At 36.5% G+C, this 18598-nt stretch overlaps 1 protein-coding gene across 2 annotated transcripts in view; it reads right to left on the bottom strand.

Annotated features, from left to right (window-relative positions):
• Positions 1–1984: 1984 nt before the first annotated feature.
• tnni3k (TNNI3 interacting kinase) overlaps positions 1985–18598 on the bottom strand; it is a 32899-nt gene continuing 16285 nt past the window's right edge. For both annotated transcript variants that reach the window (XM_007887277.2, XM_007887279.2), the window contains 4 exons: positions 10496–10555; positions 10228–10397; positions 3846–3925; positions 1985–3263 (listed from right to left, as the gene is read on the bottom strand). In XM_007887277.2, the coding sequence (XP_007885468.1) occupies positions 3190–3263; positions 3846–3925; positions 10228–10397; positions 10496–10555 (384 nt within the window). In that variant the 3' untranslated portion in view covers positions 1985–3189. The remainder of the gene's footprint in view (positions 3264–3845; positions 3926–10227; positions 10398–10495; positions 10556–18598) is intronic.

The following is an 18598-nucleotide window of genomic DNA, read 5'->3' as shown; positions in this document are numbered from 1 at the left end:
TACTTAGCCTATGCTGACACTCCAATGCAATGCTGGGGGGGGGGGGGGGTGTTGCATTGTTGGAGGTGCCGTCCTTCAGATGAGATGTTAAGCCGAGGTGCTATCTGCCTGTTTAAGTGGCCGTTAAAAATTCCATGGCATTATTCATGAAGAAAAGGGAATTTCTCCTGCTGTCCTTGCCAACAATTCCCCTGATAAAATTGATCACTCATTCCATGGTTGTTTGTGGGCACATTGCTATTCAAAGCTGGCTGCCCTGTTTCACCCACAAAATACAGAGTCAATCAACTTTAAGTATATCTTGTGAAGCACTTTGAGACTACTTGACGATGTGCTAAGGCGCTTTATCGAATGCAAGGATTATTTAAGTAAAACAGGGCACAATTTATGTTTGGACTTCAGATGACACTTTCTGAATGCTGAGATTTGATTGCTAACTCCATGCTATAATATACATACCATTCACTGGGTCTTTGGATAATTAACATGAAGTACAAAATTGCTGCAAGATAAATGTTTCTTTGTTATGTTTCTAAGTGTTACAGACTATTTGAGAGGTTTACTTGGTTAGACTATTAACTGTAGTAATGCATTTTAAAAAGTTTGGCTTCGAACTTCATTCTATTCAGTGCATGATGGACAGCATTCTCTGCATTCTATTTTTATGCTGAATTGGTTTGTCTTTCTAAAGTAATTTTCATTCAATCAGAACAAACAGCTCCATAGCCTGACAGTCCTTCCCAGTGGATTGTCTGTCTTGCAGCCACAGCAAATTAACACATTATTACTTTTTTATTGGATATGCCCTCATCTAAGAGTCTCAAACTCCTATGGGTACTTCTGGGGAACTTAATTGGGATGTGAGCAGATAGCTTGCATTGTTATTTGGAAGTCCATTAGAGAAGTTGGATCAAGTATATTAAGTACTTATCAAAGAAACAATCACTTCAGCTTGATATGGAGCTCTAAATGGATGCGAATTCTGACTCAGGGATTATTCTTAATCAGAAAATCAATTCTTTAGAACGTCTATTTTTCCACTATCAGTAAATGTTTATACTCCATACCATTGATATCTTTTTCACAATTTTTTTAGCCATAGGTGAAATATGCTTTATTGTTTAACTGTCTAATGCATTTAATAACAATAATCCTTACATTTCATATATCACCTCGACTTCAAGATCCTCACCCTTGTCTTCAAATCCCTCCACTCCTCTGCACCCCACTACCTCTCTGACCTCCTCTCTTCTCACTACAGTGCCCGTTGCCTTCGTTCCACTGGGTCTGGCCTCCTCCTTGTCCCCCAAGTCCTCCGCTCCACCCTCGGCGGCCGTACTTTCAGCCACTGTGCCCCAAGGCTCTGGAACTCCCTTCCTCACTCCGTTTGCCCTCGCCCCCTTCCTATTTTCAGGTTTCGGCTGAAGACCTTTCTTTTTGACCGTGCCTTTGGTCATCTTCCTCCCCCTCCCCCTGGCTCGGCCCCAGGATCCGTTACTATGAAGTGCTCTGAGATGCCGTCCGGCGTGGAAGACCCTATATAAATTCAAGTTATTGGTGATTCATTTTCGACGCTTCTCAAAGCGCTTCACAGGATTCACTGTCAATCTGCACACAGCAATGTCCCACAAACAGACATGAAGTGGATGACCAATTTTATCTGGGGGATTGCTGGCTAGGATGTCAGGAGAAACACCCATTTTCTTCTCGAATGGTGCCATAAGATCTTTACGTCCACCTGAACATACAAACAATAACACCTTACATTGATATAGTGCTCTTCATGGGAGTAGTGTCTCAGAGCTTAATGTCACATCCAAACGGCAGGACCTGTGACACTGCTGCACTCCACCAACATTGTACTGGAATGTCAGTCCAGACTATGAGCTCAAATTATGAGCATTTATCTGAAGATTAAGATATTCAAATTATATAATTATATGGACCCATTGTATATGTGTACTACATCAACATGAAAACAAAGTCCATCCAGTATATATGTATTTAAGTTTAACAAAGTCAAGTTTAATAAAGCACTGATAGCCTGTAAGGCACATTCAACTTCCATTGCATGTCATAGTGAGTTGAGTGTAATAAACAAACTAGACACTAGATAGCATCATTTTTGGCTCTTCAATGCTGTCAAAGTTACAAAGTTAACCTTGTTTTACCACACAGGACTAGAGAATTGCTAGTTGAAGTAAACATATTCAATACTATAGGCAATGGCATAAGCTTACATGCATAAAACATTCTGTTTCTGAACACAATACACTCATCAATAGGAAAACTGAGGAGTTAATGCATTATTTAAATGATATGAGCCATTACTAAAATACAGTGTAATTGGCCTCCATTCTAATTTGTTTTGGAACACAACAGTCATTTTCTTATTTCATTCGATATTTCAAGATGTGTTGTTAAAAAGTCCCCGACTATTAAAGGACATATTTTAAGTCCAGGTACAGTAGTATGTTGCAGATATGTTCTCAACTACTATGTTTTCTCCACATTCTGTTGCCAAAATCATTTTTAAGTATTTAACCAAACATATTTTAGCTTCAACATATGCTTAAATGCTTTGTGAAAAAACTGAAAAACTGGTTATGGAACACTTTATTTTTAAATAAACTGATATTTCCATCAGAGCCACCTGATAACAATCCTACATTTGATAAAACACCTATAAGGCCAAAATGTCGTAAAGCGTTTTCCAGATAATTGCTGTAAAGAGTAGTGACTGTGTCAAACACAGCAGCCAAATTATGTGCAGCAAGGTCTTGCAAACCTTAAAGTGACCAATTTATCTGGGGGACTCCTGACTACAATAGAAAGAACATAGTATTCAAGTTCAACATAGTGTGTGTTTTTATACCCTGTGTAGTCCAATGATAATACAAATAACAGAATGAAAACAAAATAGAATCAATTTAATTTTCATTAAAAATATTTCAAACATTAATTTGTATTTAGAATAGTTCCTTTGGGAAACACTGCTGCTTTGCGCAAAATATTGGAGGACATGAGCTGTGGGAGGCTGGGACCAAAAGACTTTAATGTTTGCAATCGGTTTGGCTAATTGGTAGTTTTATGCTGTTACTCGCTTGGTAGCTGGTCTTCTTTGATGGGTGGTACGTACCCACTGTCATTTTCTCGATGTTTATCAGCGAAAAGTGTTGACACGAAATATCAACTGCAATCCTCAAAACTACTGCTGCTGCAGGAATTGAATCGCAGGGTGCTCATAGGATCAGATACATAGCCTATAAAATAATACAATAAAGTCTCAAATTGATATCCAGGATATGAACTAATTTCATGCATCAGTTCCATTGGAGGTTTATTCATTAATCCTTGTTACGATTGTACATTAGTAAAATACTACACAGCTAAACAGCAAATAAGGGCGTTGAAAATCATGGCAGATTAACCTTTTAAGGTTTAAGAAACAAATTAATTATATGGTTACATTTACGTAATATAAAAGAATTCTGGATCAATACAAAGAAAATACTTGCTTCACATTCTCGATTGCCAAAGTTACACACAGCAAAGTATGTGTGTTTTAAAAACAATTATGGAGACTAGTGCAAGAATTTAATCCCACAAGAGGAGTAATCTTAATTACTGGGGAAAAGTGAAATTATATGACTGCTCCAACTCTAACAAATGTATTATTTGACAATTTAATGTGTCAATAACTATGACTATCTCAAATTCACTCTGATCCAGAATTTAGCTGTTTCAAGATGCTGTATCATTACAACAGCAAATCCTACAGCACAATTAATCTAGTTGGACAGATGACTGAGATTAAGATCCATGTCAACCTGCAAGCAACGTACCATTTACATCAATAGGTGGATACTGGAGATTCTTCCGAAAGTCTTCCAGGGAAAGACCTTGAGCCTCTTGATTGCTGGTCCTGTAAGAAAATGCATCACAATCAATACGTTAGACTCAACACAAAAAACAGGGTATTCATCGAATGACAATAACTTGTGTTAAAAGGAGAGCTGCAAATTGCATTACACTTGAAGGGTGATTGTTCCTCAATAATTATACAGGCTATGGTGGGCGAGAATATAGTATTCACCTCTGTGATTGTCTGTAAATGTCTGAACATTGGCAGTATCAGTTTATAATGGTAAACATTGTTATCAATTCACATCCTCAAGGTGCAAGATCTTACTGAAAACTGGAGAATCCCCCAAATTAAATAATTTTGACATCTGAATGAGATTAAGGACAATCAATTGGAAAATCCCAATGATATGTTATATCGACCAACAAGCGATGAAAACTGAAAATGATGTTCTCCTGTTTGAATTTCTAACATTTTGCTAATTTGCAGATAGACATATTGTCCCTGTGCATGGATCATTTAAAATGAGGATCGTTGCCAAATGGTCTCAAGTAACAAAGATCGGCAGAAGCTGAGCGTATCCTAATTAAACCTGAGATGGGAACTCAAAACGTCTAAGTCCCAGCTCTTTCTTTATGAATGTTAGTCACCTATTTCCACAGATACATTACCATTACAAAACTTCAGGTAACCTGGTTACTTGTTACTAGTCCTTCAACTGATGTGTTAGAACCAGCCACAGAAACCACTTCTCCTCATTGAAGGAATAAAAAGTAATGAGGATCATATAGATGACAACTCTTTATGGCAGGTAAGTCTTATAGAATGAAAGTCCTTTTTATATAAAATAGTTGCTTTTTTTTTGCTCTTTCCAGATTGTTAAAGCCTAATCCTTTTAAAGTAAAAGTTTCAACAACAACAAAAAATTGCATTTATATAGCACCTCAGGAAACATTAAGCTCTGTCCTAGCTTTCTGCTTTCCATAGTACAAATAAGTACTGATAGATGAATAGTTCTACATATTGTACATCCAATTATGGATCTGGAATGTTGGAAGCTTAAAGCAATTGTAAATCTTTGACAAAAGAGCAAAAATATTCTTTGTAGTTAGTTCCTACAAAGTTCCTATTGTAGTTAGTTCCTTATCGTTATTGAGGATAAGTTAACTGTTTCAATTTGATTTCCGTATTCTTCATTCCCAAAGAAACACAATGCAATTAATTATTGTACCAATTTGTTGAGTGGTAATATTGATTCACGGAAATAGACACAAAAAATTGGTAAATTTGAATAAATGCTATTTATTGGAATGTGATGGGCTGTGGAAAATAACCAAAATTACTGTAGTTATATTACTGTTTAATCAGTGGTTTTATTTTCCGCAATATAATTATACTCTATCTCAGTATGTTTTTGCCATCGGGTCCTGACCCAACTGTCCAGCGACTTGGGACGTCCTCCCGACGTGAAAGGCGCTCTATAAATGAAATCTTGCTGTTGTTGTTGCCATGTGTTTGGGTTCAGTACTTCATATAAAAATAGCCTTTGAAAGTAAAATTCTGTGGCCGGAATGCTACATTTAAATTCTTGAAAGCTTTTAATTTTGAGAATCCATCATTGTTAAATTCATAAATAAATCTACTTAACACCAGATTAGAGTGCTCTTACTAGATGGTTACACGATTGTGAATTGGACAGCATGTAAGCAGGGGTTATCACCACACTAATGTACTTTAACTCAATCATATTTACAGTCACAAAACATATTGTAGCCACAAATAAACATAGGTCAAGGAACAATTATACTTTTTCAAGTCCTTTAATTGTGTTTATATCGTAATTCTACTTTATATTTTCATTAACGTACAGTCATATAATCACTGGTTGTAATAAACTAATGAATGGATCCAGAAAGTCGTTTCAATGTGAGATGCATTGTATCAAACGCAAGTATTATTATACTAGCGAGTTGTTCCGATCTGGAATGTGTTTCCTGAAAGGGTGGTGGAACCCGATTCGATAACAACTTTTAAGAGAGAAGTAGATAATTATTTAGGGAGGACAAGTTTGGAGGGCTATGGGGAGAGAGCGGGGGAAGTGGAATTGATTTGGATAGCTCTTTTAAAAGAACCGGCACAGACACAATGGGCTGAATGGCCTCCTTCTGTGCTGTATAATTGTATGATTCTATGATTATGCAGTTTCTCCCTGGCCAAAGTCAACACCTGGTTCCTCCAGCTTTGCCAATGTTACTCTGTAAGAAGCAACAACTATGAATGCAACAGACCAAGATGAAATTTGTAAGACTGGCTAAATATGTTATTCATTGATTTTCTGTCATTCTCTTCTGACATCAATGCTGAGATCATGAACACATTTAAACAATCACCTACCAGTCTGTGCCACAGAGGCCTGGTAGAGCATTGCAACTATATTACCAGCATATTCAAAGTGCAAATCTGAACATAAAATATTTTCTAGATGTTTCTCAAACAACAATGATGAAACTTCTAAAATAATGTCAGTCGTAAACCTATACAGTCAAGTTAAGGATTGCTTTGTGTCTAAATATCTTTGTGCAATTTTAATTAGTCACTTGAGAACACTCATTTTACAGTTAGCTAGAAAATAACTCGAGACATTGTTCCCTGTGGATCCCAAAGTATTTTCCATTTAAGACTGCATAAACGTTTAAGTGGATTGTCATTTGAAGCTGCAAGCATTGCATTCTTATTTCATTTGCAGTTTGGTATCCAGTCTGACACCTCAAACCCTGATTTGCAGTTTGAGCTTTGACTGGCATTTTTCATCTTGTGTTGTTTCACAGGGTGAAACATTTATGCATTCAAAACATGGATTCAGTGTGAATAAAATATACCAAAGCGTTTTAAGACGTCTTGAAGATGTGTTAAGGCGCTATATCAAATGCAGGGATTATTATTATTATAAACTAACAATTAAAGAATAGTCAAGTGACCATTATTCCTTTGGGCCCTGGGCTGTCATCACTCAACACCTTTATGTCACCTTCTAAAATTGCTAAAAAAAGAATTAAACTACGTCCTGATAAAAGGATAAAAAGTGATAATTAAATGAAGACAAGTGTTTAATTTAGGACATTGCTGTGAGTGAATTATGATAATATGCATTCCTGTAATAATAAATTAAAATGTTCACCTTTTTAATTCAGAAGTATAAAGTCTATTAGTATCCATAACAATATCAGATATTTTAAAGCAAGTGGTTCAAAAATGAAACTAAATAACTATCGTCAAAATAATTATGTAACATGAATATTCCTTTACTGTTCTGCTTGTTTCAGTCAATGTCATTCACTTTATAATTGTCTGTCAATCTGAGCAGAATTGTTTTATATCCAAAGCATTTCAGGCTCCAGTAGAACTGTGAGTGGCAACACTTTTTATTTTTTGGAAACAGTTCATCAACCATGTCAGTCAACAACTTTTTTTAAAAAACTCTCAATCCTGTCACCATATAACAGAAATTCAACTAATAATTCAATTGTACACCTATTTATGGTATTGCTTCGCAGTGATGTTTCAGATATGAAAACACTTGGTAATGTAGATTTTTTTTTAATCATTGAAAAGGGAAATGTTAAATGCAGACACCTGTGTCCAAAGATTCAAAGCTGACTTCTGCGAAGACGAATTCAGTCACAGATAATAAACAGAATGTCCACAGCTATGAAATTATTTTCATGGAAAAGTATATCTGAACACTCAGGCTGCAGGCTGCCTCCTCATATCTAATAAACCAAATATCCCTTTCCACCCTATCACATTCTTATTCTAATCCCAGGGTTTCTTTCACAGTGACTTAAAGCATTGAAATGTTTTTGTTTCCATTCTAAATTAATAATAATTATTACTTACATTATGTTCCAGAAATTTATCAGTGACCTCTGGCACAAGACACCCATAACCTTATTGATCTCTCTTTAAGGTTTGCTTATCACATCTGTACATATTTAGCAAGGAAATGCGCATAGTTCCCATAATTCATGTCTAACGTTGTGCCACAACAAGGTGTTGCACAATTGCTTGCACAAGATGACCACTAATTGGAGAAAGGTTTGCATTTTATCGCACAGGAAGAATATTTTACATAATTTATTTCACAATTAAAATGGATTTGATATAAAGATCAACTTGCAGGAGTCATCATGAAAAGTTTAGATATTCACTGTTGGGTTATTGTCAAATCATACAGATTTCTTTTATTTTGAATCCTGTATACAGTATTCAGTCAACTGTGCATGCAGGACACACTACTTTGTGTTTGCAGTGCTTAAGTATGTTATGTTTTGGAAATATGGAACAATGGGCTCATAATTTCAGCAATAGGCTGTACATCCCTTGGAGACTCTCAGAATAACAGTTTGTGTAAAGTTTTCTGTACTGTTCTGATGTGTGTGCACTATTTATAGCTGAGACAAGCGAAAGTATTCAGGTGTGAAAGATTACTACGCGGATGTATATGTTTTTGTACCATTTTATGCTGAGGGTGACATGATTCCCAAGTATTAGAGTTAAACTCTCTCAGAATTGCAGTAGCATTTATAGCAACATTAAAATTAAGCAAGAGTTCCATGTTTTATGTTTGTGCTAAGAACACGAAAACATGATACATACCAACAAGTTTCCCTAACCCTATTTTATAATACTGAGCAATAGAAAAATTATATACAGAATGCTCTTGTTTATTTTTGCTGCTGTTATATAACCATATTTGTAATGGCAAAGAGCATCCAGGTTTTGAAGGATAGACTGCTGGCTTGTGAATACAAGTCAGCAGGAATAGGAATATGCTCCATAGAAATCTGTAGTAGAGAGAGAGACTCCCTGTCTGAGAAAATATTTTGTTTACCAAAGCTGAGGTCAGAGCAAACATGACTTCGGAATAATTCAAACCTTCACTGGGCAACATAAATGCAATGAATTCTATCATATCATGACTGTTGTAGGTTCAATGCAGCACTTATTCACATGAACTAACTTCTGTAGGTTTTCAATGTGCACATTTGCCAATAAATCGAGTATAATATGCCCCGGAGAGCAATTAATTCATGTGTTAGTGGTTACAAAGTGAAGGAGTATATTCATTTGCTTTTATTCAATGACTGAAGTATAACTTAAGCTCATCAGTATGGAGAAATGGGGAAAAGAATAGAAAGAAGTAAGTTTCTACCCATAACAAGACAATGGATTTGCACCATTGGGGCTGCTGTAGACCACAGAGAAACAAATGGCTGCCCTCTAGTATCTCTAAGCTGTTTCCAAAACACTGATAGAAGGTTTCCCATTGTGCTGATGATGCAGATGACATGTCTCTGGACACTACATTTGTTGAAACAGGAACATAAAGAGGTCTATGTGTTATTGAAACAGTCGCTATGAAAGATTGTCACAGGGAGCAAGCCAGAAATAAATGCAAACACAGCTAATGTAATACTATATGAAGCTATCTTGGAGCCTGAAGCAACACTTGCAATTTTCCCTGAAATTGTTTTATTGAAATTCTTTATGTTCATTACGCAGCAACATAGTTTACATTTTATATTTACATGTGGTTTACAAATGTAACTAAAAAGAGTGAATATGATCTTTATTGCTCCATAGATCATTTATGCTGTAAGGAGATAATTTTCTCATATCCAGTCGCTGGAATTAGAAATCTAAAATTGAAATTACTACAAACATATAATTGTTTCCATGAATTGCCTTCATGTACTGCAGTTTGTGATGCTAATTGAATCTAAAGTGCATCCAGGTTATATAAGTATCAGTAATCTCCAGTACAGTAATATAGCACAGTGGGAACATAATATTTTTAAAATCCAAAATAAAATAAATTGTAAGGTACCCCACATCGTCCCACAGCAGAGAGATGCAATTTGGAGGTATAATCAGACTCTGGATACTCACAATTGCCAATTCATTATAAAAAGAGAGTGGATTTCAATTCCTCGTATTATATATTACTTCACCATCTATTCAAGGGTCATGTCTTTCACCATAAAACCAAATTAATCCCAGTTAGATATCTTAATTATAAAATTATAGTAGGTAATAGAAGTAATCGTTTCCTGGATTGATTTTGCACTCCAATTACAAGTATAATTTTACACAATTTTCAAGCTGTTAAGGAGCTGGGGAATAACATTTAGTTTAGGAAATACATCAACCACTATCATTTTAATCATCTTCCAGCAGTTAGCCTTTTCCACAATACTGGAGAGCTTAAGCAAAGGATCATCATGCAGTCACCACCAGCCAAAGTTGAAAAGAGAACCAAGGGAAGGCCAGATGATATCAGGCTTGAGTTTCACCTTCCTTACCTCTGTGACCACACAGCATATGCCCGTGCATTAAGGGCATATTCCAGCTCAAAGCGCGTACGTAGAGCTGCCACGTGACTCCTGCCTGGCCCTCCACGACCCACCAAGCAATCGGAGGAAGAGGAGGGTGACAGAGAGCCACTGCTGTTACTTGAGGCTGGGGACATCAGCTGAATGAAACAAAAACAATAATTTATTATCTATCAGTGCATTCCCAGCTTATTAGGATAAAGAAACGTTTGAAGATACAGCGCACGTCTGCTATTACCTCTATGTTGCAAAGGCATTCCTCCAATTTTGTAACCACTTCTGAAAATTCAGGTCTTTCCTGGAGATGAGAGAGACATATTTAATACAAAATATTATCTAAAATAGAACAATGGTGAACAGTAGTTCCGTAATGTCTTTGAATGTAATGCTGCAAGTTTTCAAGTAGAGTAGAATATATATGTAAGCAGAATGGCTCCATGTCTGCCCTATTTGGAGTATGGCAATTCTTTACATTTTTTTGTAGGTACTCTATCTTTATTTGAATAATGATTAGAATCGAATAGGAGCTGATGATACAGCCTTATTGAGTGGAAAGAGAATTGATTTCAATTTCAATCTAGTCAGTGGTGTCCTGGAGAGTGGACTATGCCAACGTCCAAGAACCATAACAAAGTAAAAGTGCCACTCTATTAAGCGACTGTCTGACATGTTATTGTGGCGGGATAGAGTTTTACTCTGTGTCTGTCCTGTACTATTCTCTCATATTCTTTTGCTGTATAACTCATGATTAAGACACAAGAAAAGTATTCAGTTTTCTTGCACTGATATCCCTTATCTTGATGAACACAACATTACACAAGAGAGAAGAAAGAAATATATGAATATTTATCGTCATTTTCTCGCTTTTTCTGATCATGGTTGGATATAGTTCCATGGGTGTCAAAAGGACTAGCTTTACATCTCTTCCAATGATTTTTTCCCTTGAAAAACATTACATGATGATATTTTTTCTCTTTTATTTCCATGAAAGTGTTTTTTCTAATCTTTACAGGACTGATACCAGATTGCTGTGCAGAGCAAAGATTTTCAGAGGTTTTCTGGTCGGATGTAAATTACCACTGGAAGCTGTTTTGACACGGGTGAAAATGAAAAGTAAAGTGTTTAATATATATAATTATTAGGGGGCGGGGGGAAACTGATCTGATCTTCTTTAGAAAGTATTTTCAAACTTTGATCCTTTACTGTATTTGCTCTTGTTTCAGTTTATGTGACCTATTTAATTTTATTTTATACATATTTCTCTCTGTGTGGCATTTAATCTGTATGTATCATGTTGGCCTTTTATTTTCCTTCTTCATATCTTCCACTTTGCCCACTATATCTAGTACCTAGACCTCTCCATCACTGCTGTCAAGCTGTCCTGTAAAGGTCTGCCCACCACCCAGAAACAGCTGCCCGCCAGATAGCTGATGAGGAAACTCTGAGGCTTGGGGCAACAGCTGCTGGAAGGAGTGGCAGGACCTGGAAGGGCAGAAAAGTCACTGGGGCCAGGGAGTCCTCCCCCTCAGCTCCTGTTAACCCTGCAAGCCAAAGCCCTAATGGATAGAGTGGTACTAGTTGGACAAGCAGCAGGAAAGCTTGCCGAGCATCAATATCAATGCCAAGTTATGCGGTTTTAGCTGGTTAGACTTCAGTAGCACCCCAATGCACACTCAGGGGTCCCCAAGCCTTGGCTCTTGCCAACCTGCGTCTAATACTTTCTGGAATTAGTTAAGCAGGATGCATCCCTCCAAGGGGAGAGTGCACATTCCATTCCAACAATCTACCTCTGGGATTTCCACATGTAGATGGGATGCATGGAAATCTCAGCTTGGTTTGGATACTCTTAAGCATGGCGATGGGTTTCCGCATGTATCAGACACCCGGCTGACCATCCAAAAATACTCTATGACTGATTCGACAACTGAAGCAGGGTGAGCTGAGTGATACCAGTTGTTCTTGTTCCTTTGTGATGGAATGACTCACCCTTACAACACATTACCATTTAATCACCTCCTTAGGCTGCTTGATACATGAGGCCTTTTCACTCCCCTATAATGGACAGGATCACTATAGCAACAGACTCCATTTAATCATCTCCTTAAACTGACTGAGATAAAAAGAAATTACCAGCCATGTACGTGATGGAATACTTCACTATAGCGACACAGTTCCATTTAATAGCTGCTGTGAGCAATGCTAAAATTTACTTAAATTTACCATCGGCAGTCCTGGAACTTAACTTCCATTCTTCCAGGAATGATTTGCTTAACTGTTTGAGTTACTAGGGCTTTCAACAATTTGGCAATAACTTGACTTTAATCTAAATTGAGACTCGCAGTGTGTGAACAGAAATGTTCTAATTGTGTGTGTTTATTGTCTGGGACTTGCCAGCATCACCTCTAAATAGGAAGATTATGTTTATGCACATCACAAGCTCTATATAATGTGACAAATAGCCCCAGTGAGTCAAACAGAAGAAAATATAAGTCCATTTTATAAATAACATTAGTTAAAGAACTAATTCTATTGATCTGAATGTTAGAGAAATTGAGAAATTGATTCATCAGTAGCAAGCCATTGCTAAGTGAGTCCACTACTCTACTATTGGCAAATCATAACTTTGTGATCAAAGTCTTTAACAATGTAAAAGTCATTGATAATGTTCATTTTTGTTGTTGCAGGTGTTCTCCTAATGATCTTAATAGTCTTTGCTTTGCCAATTGAGTACTCCGTTTCCCATGATTGTCCTGCTTCCTGCATTGTGTGTATGGAAAATGCAACTATCTGCCAAGGCCTAACATATATACTAGGTTTGTTAATCCAGATTGCATTCAGCGTTGTCTTAAAACAAATTTAGAACAAAGTGCAAGAGATGTTCAAGTATTCAATGCAAGAAACAATATTTAGATCAGCTAAATTAAAGTGCAGATATAATGTGCATGTGCCACCCCAAATACTTTCAAACATTAGTAAAATTGTTTGATTTGTAATGCAATGATTTGTATTCTTGCAGCTACTCCCCTAACCACAAGAGCTTTGCTGCTTACTGATGGACTGATTACTTCTGTATGCAAATCTAACTTGACCAGGTTGTCATCCTTAACCTTACTGAGGCTAAGCAATAATGGAATTGTGAACATTAAAGAGGATGCTTTTTATGGGCTTTCAAAGCTCAGGACCTTATTGCTGGATCAAAATGAAATAACAAAGTATGCCATAACTGAATCTACTTTTACTGGGCTTTCAAACTTACAGACACTTCAAATGGATAACAATGCTCTCAGCCAGATCAATGGGACATGGTTCAAACATATGGTAAATCTCATCTCTCTACAATTAAGAGGGAACCAGATCACAAAACTAGAAGCAAATATTTTCAGAAAATCAAGCCTTTATAATCTTCAAATCTTGGATCTCTCCTATAATTTCATCAGTTACATTGACAGAGATGCATTTCAAGCTCTGAGAAGCCTGGAACACTTGGATCTGTCGAGAAACCGTATTTCAGTAATGCCTGATTCATTTTCTCATCTATCAAAACTGTCAGTATTAAACTTGGATCTCAATCACTGGAATTGCACTTGTGAACTGAAAGAACTCTCTTTATTTTTGAGAAACTTTATTAAAAGTCCAGATAGAACCTTGATAAATGCCAAAGATCTCGTCTGTGAGGCAACAGAGAGCTCTGCAATACAGACTCTTTTTCAGTTAACAGATGCAAACTGTGTACCTTCATCTGAAAATATAACAATAATATTGAAGAATGAGTTTTATAGACAATATGTGCGGGATATTGCCTTAGCAGCTGTATTCTGTTTTGCAGGTATGATATTTAACAAATTTCTGTGTGTCCATTTAGAGAATAGACTTTCATATAATATCTGGCAAGTTGCCACTGTGTAAATAATGTGCATTAATTAAATAATTTTCTGATAGTGATCCTACCACAAAGTTGCATATGATAGTCTGAAATGAAAAGTCCCACATAAACAGAGAAACATACTTCTAAAGTCTATTCAAAAAACTGACTAAAGATGGAATTAACCATTATTTAAGCGATCTGAGACGCTACCCTGCATAGAGGGCACTGTATAAGTACAAGTTGTTATTTAAATGTGTTAAGGTTTGCTACCTTAGCTTTTATAATACAGTAATATTTCACTAGAGCTAACAAACTATTACCCTTAATTCATATTTATTGCAACATAATAAACAAACTGTGATTTGAAATACAATTATTTTCAACATGAAGCAGAATAACACAAACCAATTTGAGTCATAATTATAATTAATTGCAAGGTAACAAAACTAAAATATAAGAAAATATTTGTCATATGTTGTTGTATAAGTCTGAAGGACTTGATATTTTCTAATATCTGAATAACTTTCTTCAGTATGTGTTCTATTTGAATAAGAAGCTAGTATTATTTCTGCTGAAGCTGTTATACATATGTTTGCATAAACCTTAATGCTGTGATGTTCTGACGAATTGCAGGTACCGTGGTACTGACCATAGCAATTATAGCAGTTATCCTTCACAAGAAACACCAACAACACATCCAACCATGCCAACCAACTGGTGCTAACATATCCAATTCTAGCTCTCGGCAAAACCATATTTTCAAGGAATTCTCCAATGGTTATGATAATGAAGTGCAAGTCGTATCAACAGTAAGCTCTGCAGACGAAAGAAAACTTTTGGAGCAGAACATTGTTGGTGCAAAGTCCAGGGAGGACTCCAAACAAAGATTTCATGAAAAATCAATAGGTCACTTAAATCAAGTGAACCAGATTGCCACAAAGGGTAATCACTTTATATGCCACAACTGCAAATTGGTACATTCATTCCCAGTTGCTTCATATGGAAATATATCCACTGACAATGAAGTCAAGAGGCTTGCAGATCGCTTCTCTGGGGTGGCAAAAGAACAAAGAGAAGTATGTCGAAGTGTGTCTCACTGGAAAGATATACAGACAAAATCGCCACGGCGGTGCCAATGTTTAATAAGGGTATGTTTTCTTACAACAGAAAGATTTATTATGATTTATAAAATAATATTCGTATAAGTAAAAACAAAAGCTAAAATTTAATGCTAAATTTCAGAATTTTAAATTTGGTGTCCATTAGAACAATGAAGCTACTCTAAGTTGAGCATTGTAATATATGTTTAAGCACAATAATACCATAGGGGATTGATTCATCAAGTAGTGCAAACAGCACAAAGCTTATCACCAAACAAAGGTGGGGGAGTTGAAACCCAGGCCTTCCCACCATTTGATCTACCAATCTCAATCTGGGTGAACTGTGTCAGTTTAAAGAAATCATTTCGTAACTTTTTACCTTTTTTACAATACACATCTGCCTTTACGTAGCTTTTTTTCTCCAAATGAAGATTAATACCAAACTAGATTGTTTATGCTCAGAACCATGTTTAGTTACCTATTCCTGTTGAATCAAAATAGCAGAATAGCATTATATTACTGTAAATAAATGCATAATTTAACAAGATTTTTTTTACTGTAGCAGGAATCCAAGAAGGTAGAAGGCCTCGCTATAAACATTTTGATGGTAGTTACTGCCCATTACAGAAGCCAAGTGAGAAACATTATCGAGAAAAAGAATATCATAAATGGATAGCAGAAACAAAGGATGCAAATCAAAGTCAGATGAGGAGACAAATTAAATCACAATACAATGATATCTCAACTTTATCTCCTACGAACAAACCACAAAAGTCTAAAACTGTTGCTTTAATAGCAGATGAATTCCATGAACACAGCGGTCAACTTTTACAAGAAAACAGAGCTAAAACCTTTCCGTCATTGCCAGGAAACCACCTCATTGGTAACCATGAGGATCAAAATAGATTAATTTCCTATAGAGACGGAATTCAAGTAATAGTGAATAAAATGACAAAAACAAAACAAGAAAATAACAGAAGCAGACGTAAAGTGAATGAAAAGCTGTCTGACAATGTGATGAGAAGTGTTGATAGAATGGATGCGAAAGGGGATCGTTTTGCGGAGGAGGAGCGGAGGTCTAAAACTAAAGTTGGAAAGACTAAACAACCCCAGAAACAAAAGGTTGTTACATTTAAATTGCCTGACTTTCATGCAAATACAGCCGTAGAATTAACACCTCATGAGACAAATGCAAAAGAAGAAGGAAAAGGGAGAACGCGTGTTGCATCCTCAGATGGCAACAGAAAGCTCAGAGAAGAAAAAACACATCCGGTCAGACCATGTACTGCAGGCAAGAGAAGCCATAAAAAAGAAAAAAAATCAGATATAGAGGAGGCCTCTTTAGATAATAAAAGGACTGGATCGGGTCAACACAAAATGTCAAAGAAGAAATTAATGGTGAAACTTATCTTGGACCCCACAAAGCAGGCAACAGTTTGTCCAGATGAAGCTGCAAATGTCAAACAACCATCAGAAAAAAACAAGCAGAATGCAAAAACCAAGAAAGGATTGAAGATCCCCACAAAAAGGTTAAAACTGCAAGAAAAGCTACTGCCAGTCAAAGCAATTCACCTCCAGTGAATTTAGTACAACATGATACACATCATCAAAAGCCTGCAGATGCAAGCAATTACACATTAGCAACATTTCCAAATGACACGCAATGTCAGCTTAATGCGACATCTGAATCTGACAGTCGGGATAGGCTCATGGAAAGCAATGAGAAATTTCACACTGTTCTTATAGACAAAACTTCTTATAAACAACACGTTGCTAAAACGCTTCAATCAGACACCGCATATTCACATGGAACAGATCAAGGAGATGTAAGTCCATCAGTGTTCCTAGGAAATGATTTCCCAGTGACATCTACTGAAACAAATGAATTAATCAATTCTGTTGAAAGTTTTCTAAGCATTCCAGATATCAACACAACTGAACTGCAGGAATCTCAGAGGTCCATGGAGTCTAATGAAGCATCCTTCACACCAAGTGAAATGTCAGGGAATACAGTTGCTGTGAAGAATATGAATTACCCAACAGCACCATTCCCTTTAACCTGTCCTAACAATACGGCTTTTGAGTCTCCCTCCACAGAAAGGACACATGTAGATGACAATGAAAAGAAGGATACATTACTCCAGTTAAAGTCTTCCACTGTTGGCACCATTGAACATCAGAATGTCACGTTGGATAGAAACAACAGGGACTTGAAGTTACAAAATGATCAATATTCATCTCAAGTATCTGTCATTGGGGAATTGCAGTTTGATGGCAGAAATGCTTTGAAAATATCTGAGAGGCAAGAACAAGAAGATTATAACAAGCAATCACAAAATGGGCAAAAAGGATGTGAAGATACAAATCAAAGCAGCCAGATAGAAGGGAGCATCCAAATGCCTGTTAGTGAAGAAAAAGGCAATAAAGAACATAAGGTACAAACAGTCAATGAGCAGAGTGGGGTCAGAGGTTCAGTTGATAATAAAGTAATAATGAAAGACACTGCTCCAGAGATTAACATGAAAGAAGGGGAGGAAGAACATCCACTCAATTCTGTTGTGTTATTATCAGGATTGGAAGAAGCAGCATCTTCTGACAATAATCAGATAACCGGATTAGAGTTTTCATTAAAATCTGTTGACCTGCCATCTGATGATAGAGTACCACACAGTGTAAATGATTTCAGAACTCAAGAAAGTTTAGAAGAATGTTCTATGGAACCAGCAAGTGAAATATATCTCAACCCACTGCCTACGGAACAACACACAGCTACTTCCTCTGTAGGACCTAAACTTGAAAACCAAGATGATGCTACAAGTATCATATTCAACAATCCAAATATAAATAACAGTTCTATAAATGCTTCCATTGTATCACACTTACAAACAACTGGTGTGAACAAAGACAAAGTCTCAGATATAATTGTTTCCAATGCTGAAAAGCCAGAGAAGCAGGTAATGGTAATGGGAGACCTTCAACCAGTCAACTGTAATCTGCTGCCAATACACAACAGCAACATTTTGGATGAGGTAAATGATCAGGAAAATCAGAAAACGAAGATTCGGATTGTCATTCCTGAGCAACCAAACGGTCAATCAAGAAACTTACACAACAGAAAAATAAGATAATTAGACATAAATATATTGTAATACTGATAAACAAAATACACGCATTAAAAGCGTTACTTAGTTTAGCTGATTACACTTATCAACTCAAACTCAGGCTGCATTGGTATGTTTGGCTTTCTTCCATTCTTCAAAGAGAAAAACAATCTAGTTGCAGTACAAGCACACAGAGCCAGCTTTTGAAGCTCAATTTGCTTTGCACATGGACAGTTGCTCAGCAACTGGGTTTTTATATAGAATCGTGCTATAAA

This window comes from Callorhinchus milii, unplaced genomic scaffold (assembly GCF_018977255.1).
Source record: "Callorhinchus milii isolate IMCB2004 unplaced genomic scaffold, IMCB_Cmil_1.0 Scaffold5, whole genome shotgun sequence".
NCBI lineage: Eukaryota > Metazoa > Chordata > Chondrichthyes > Chimaeriformes > Callorhinchidae > Callorhinchus > Callorhinchus milii.
The sequence above is the reverse complement of the archived record's forward strand: the minus strand, read 5'-3'. Positions and strand labels throughout refer to the sequence as shown.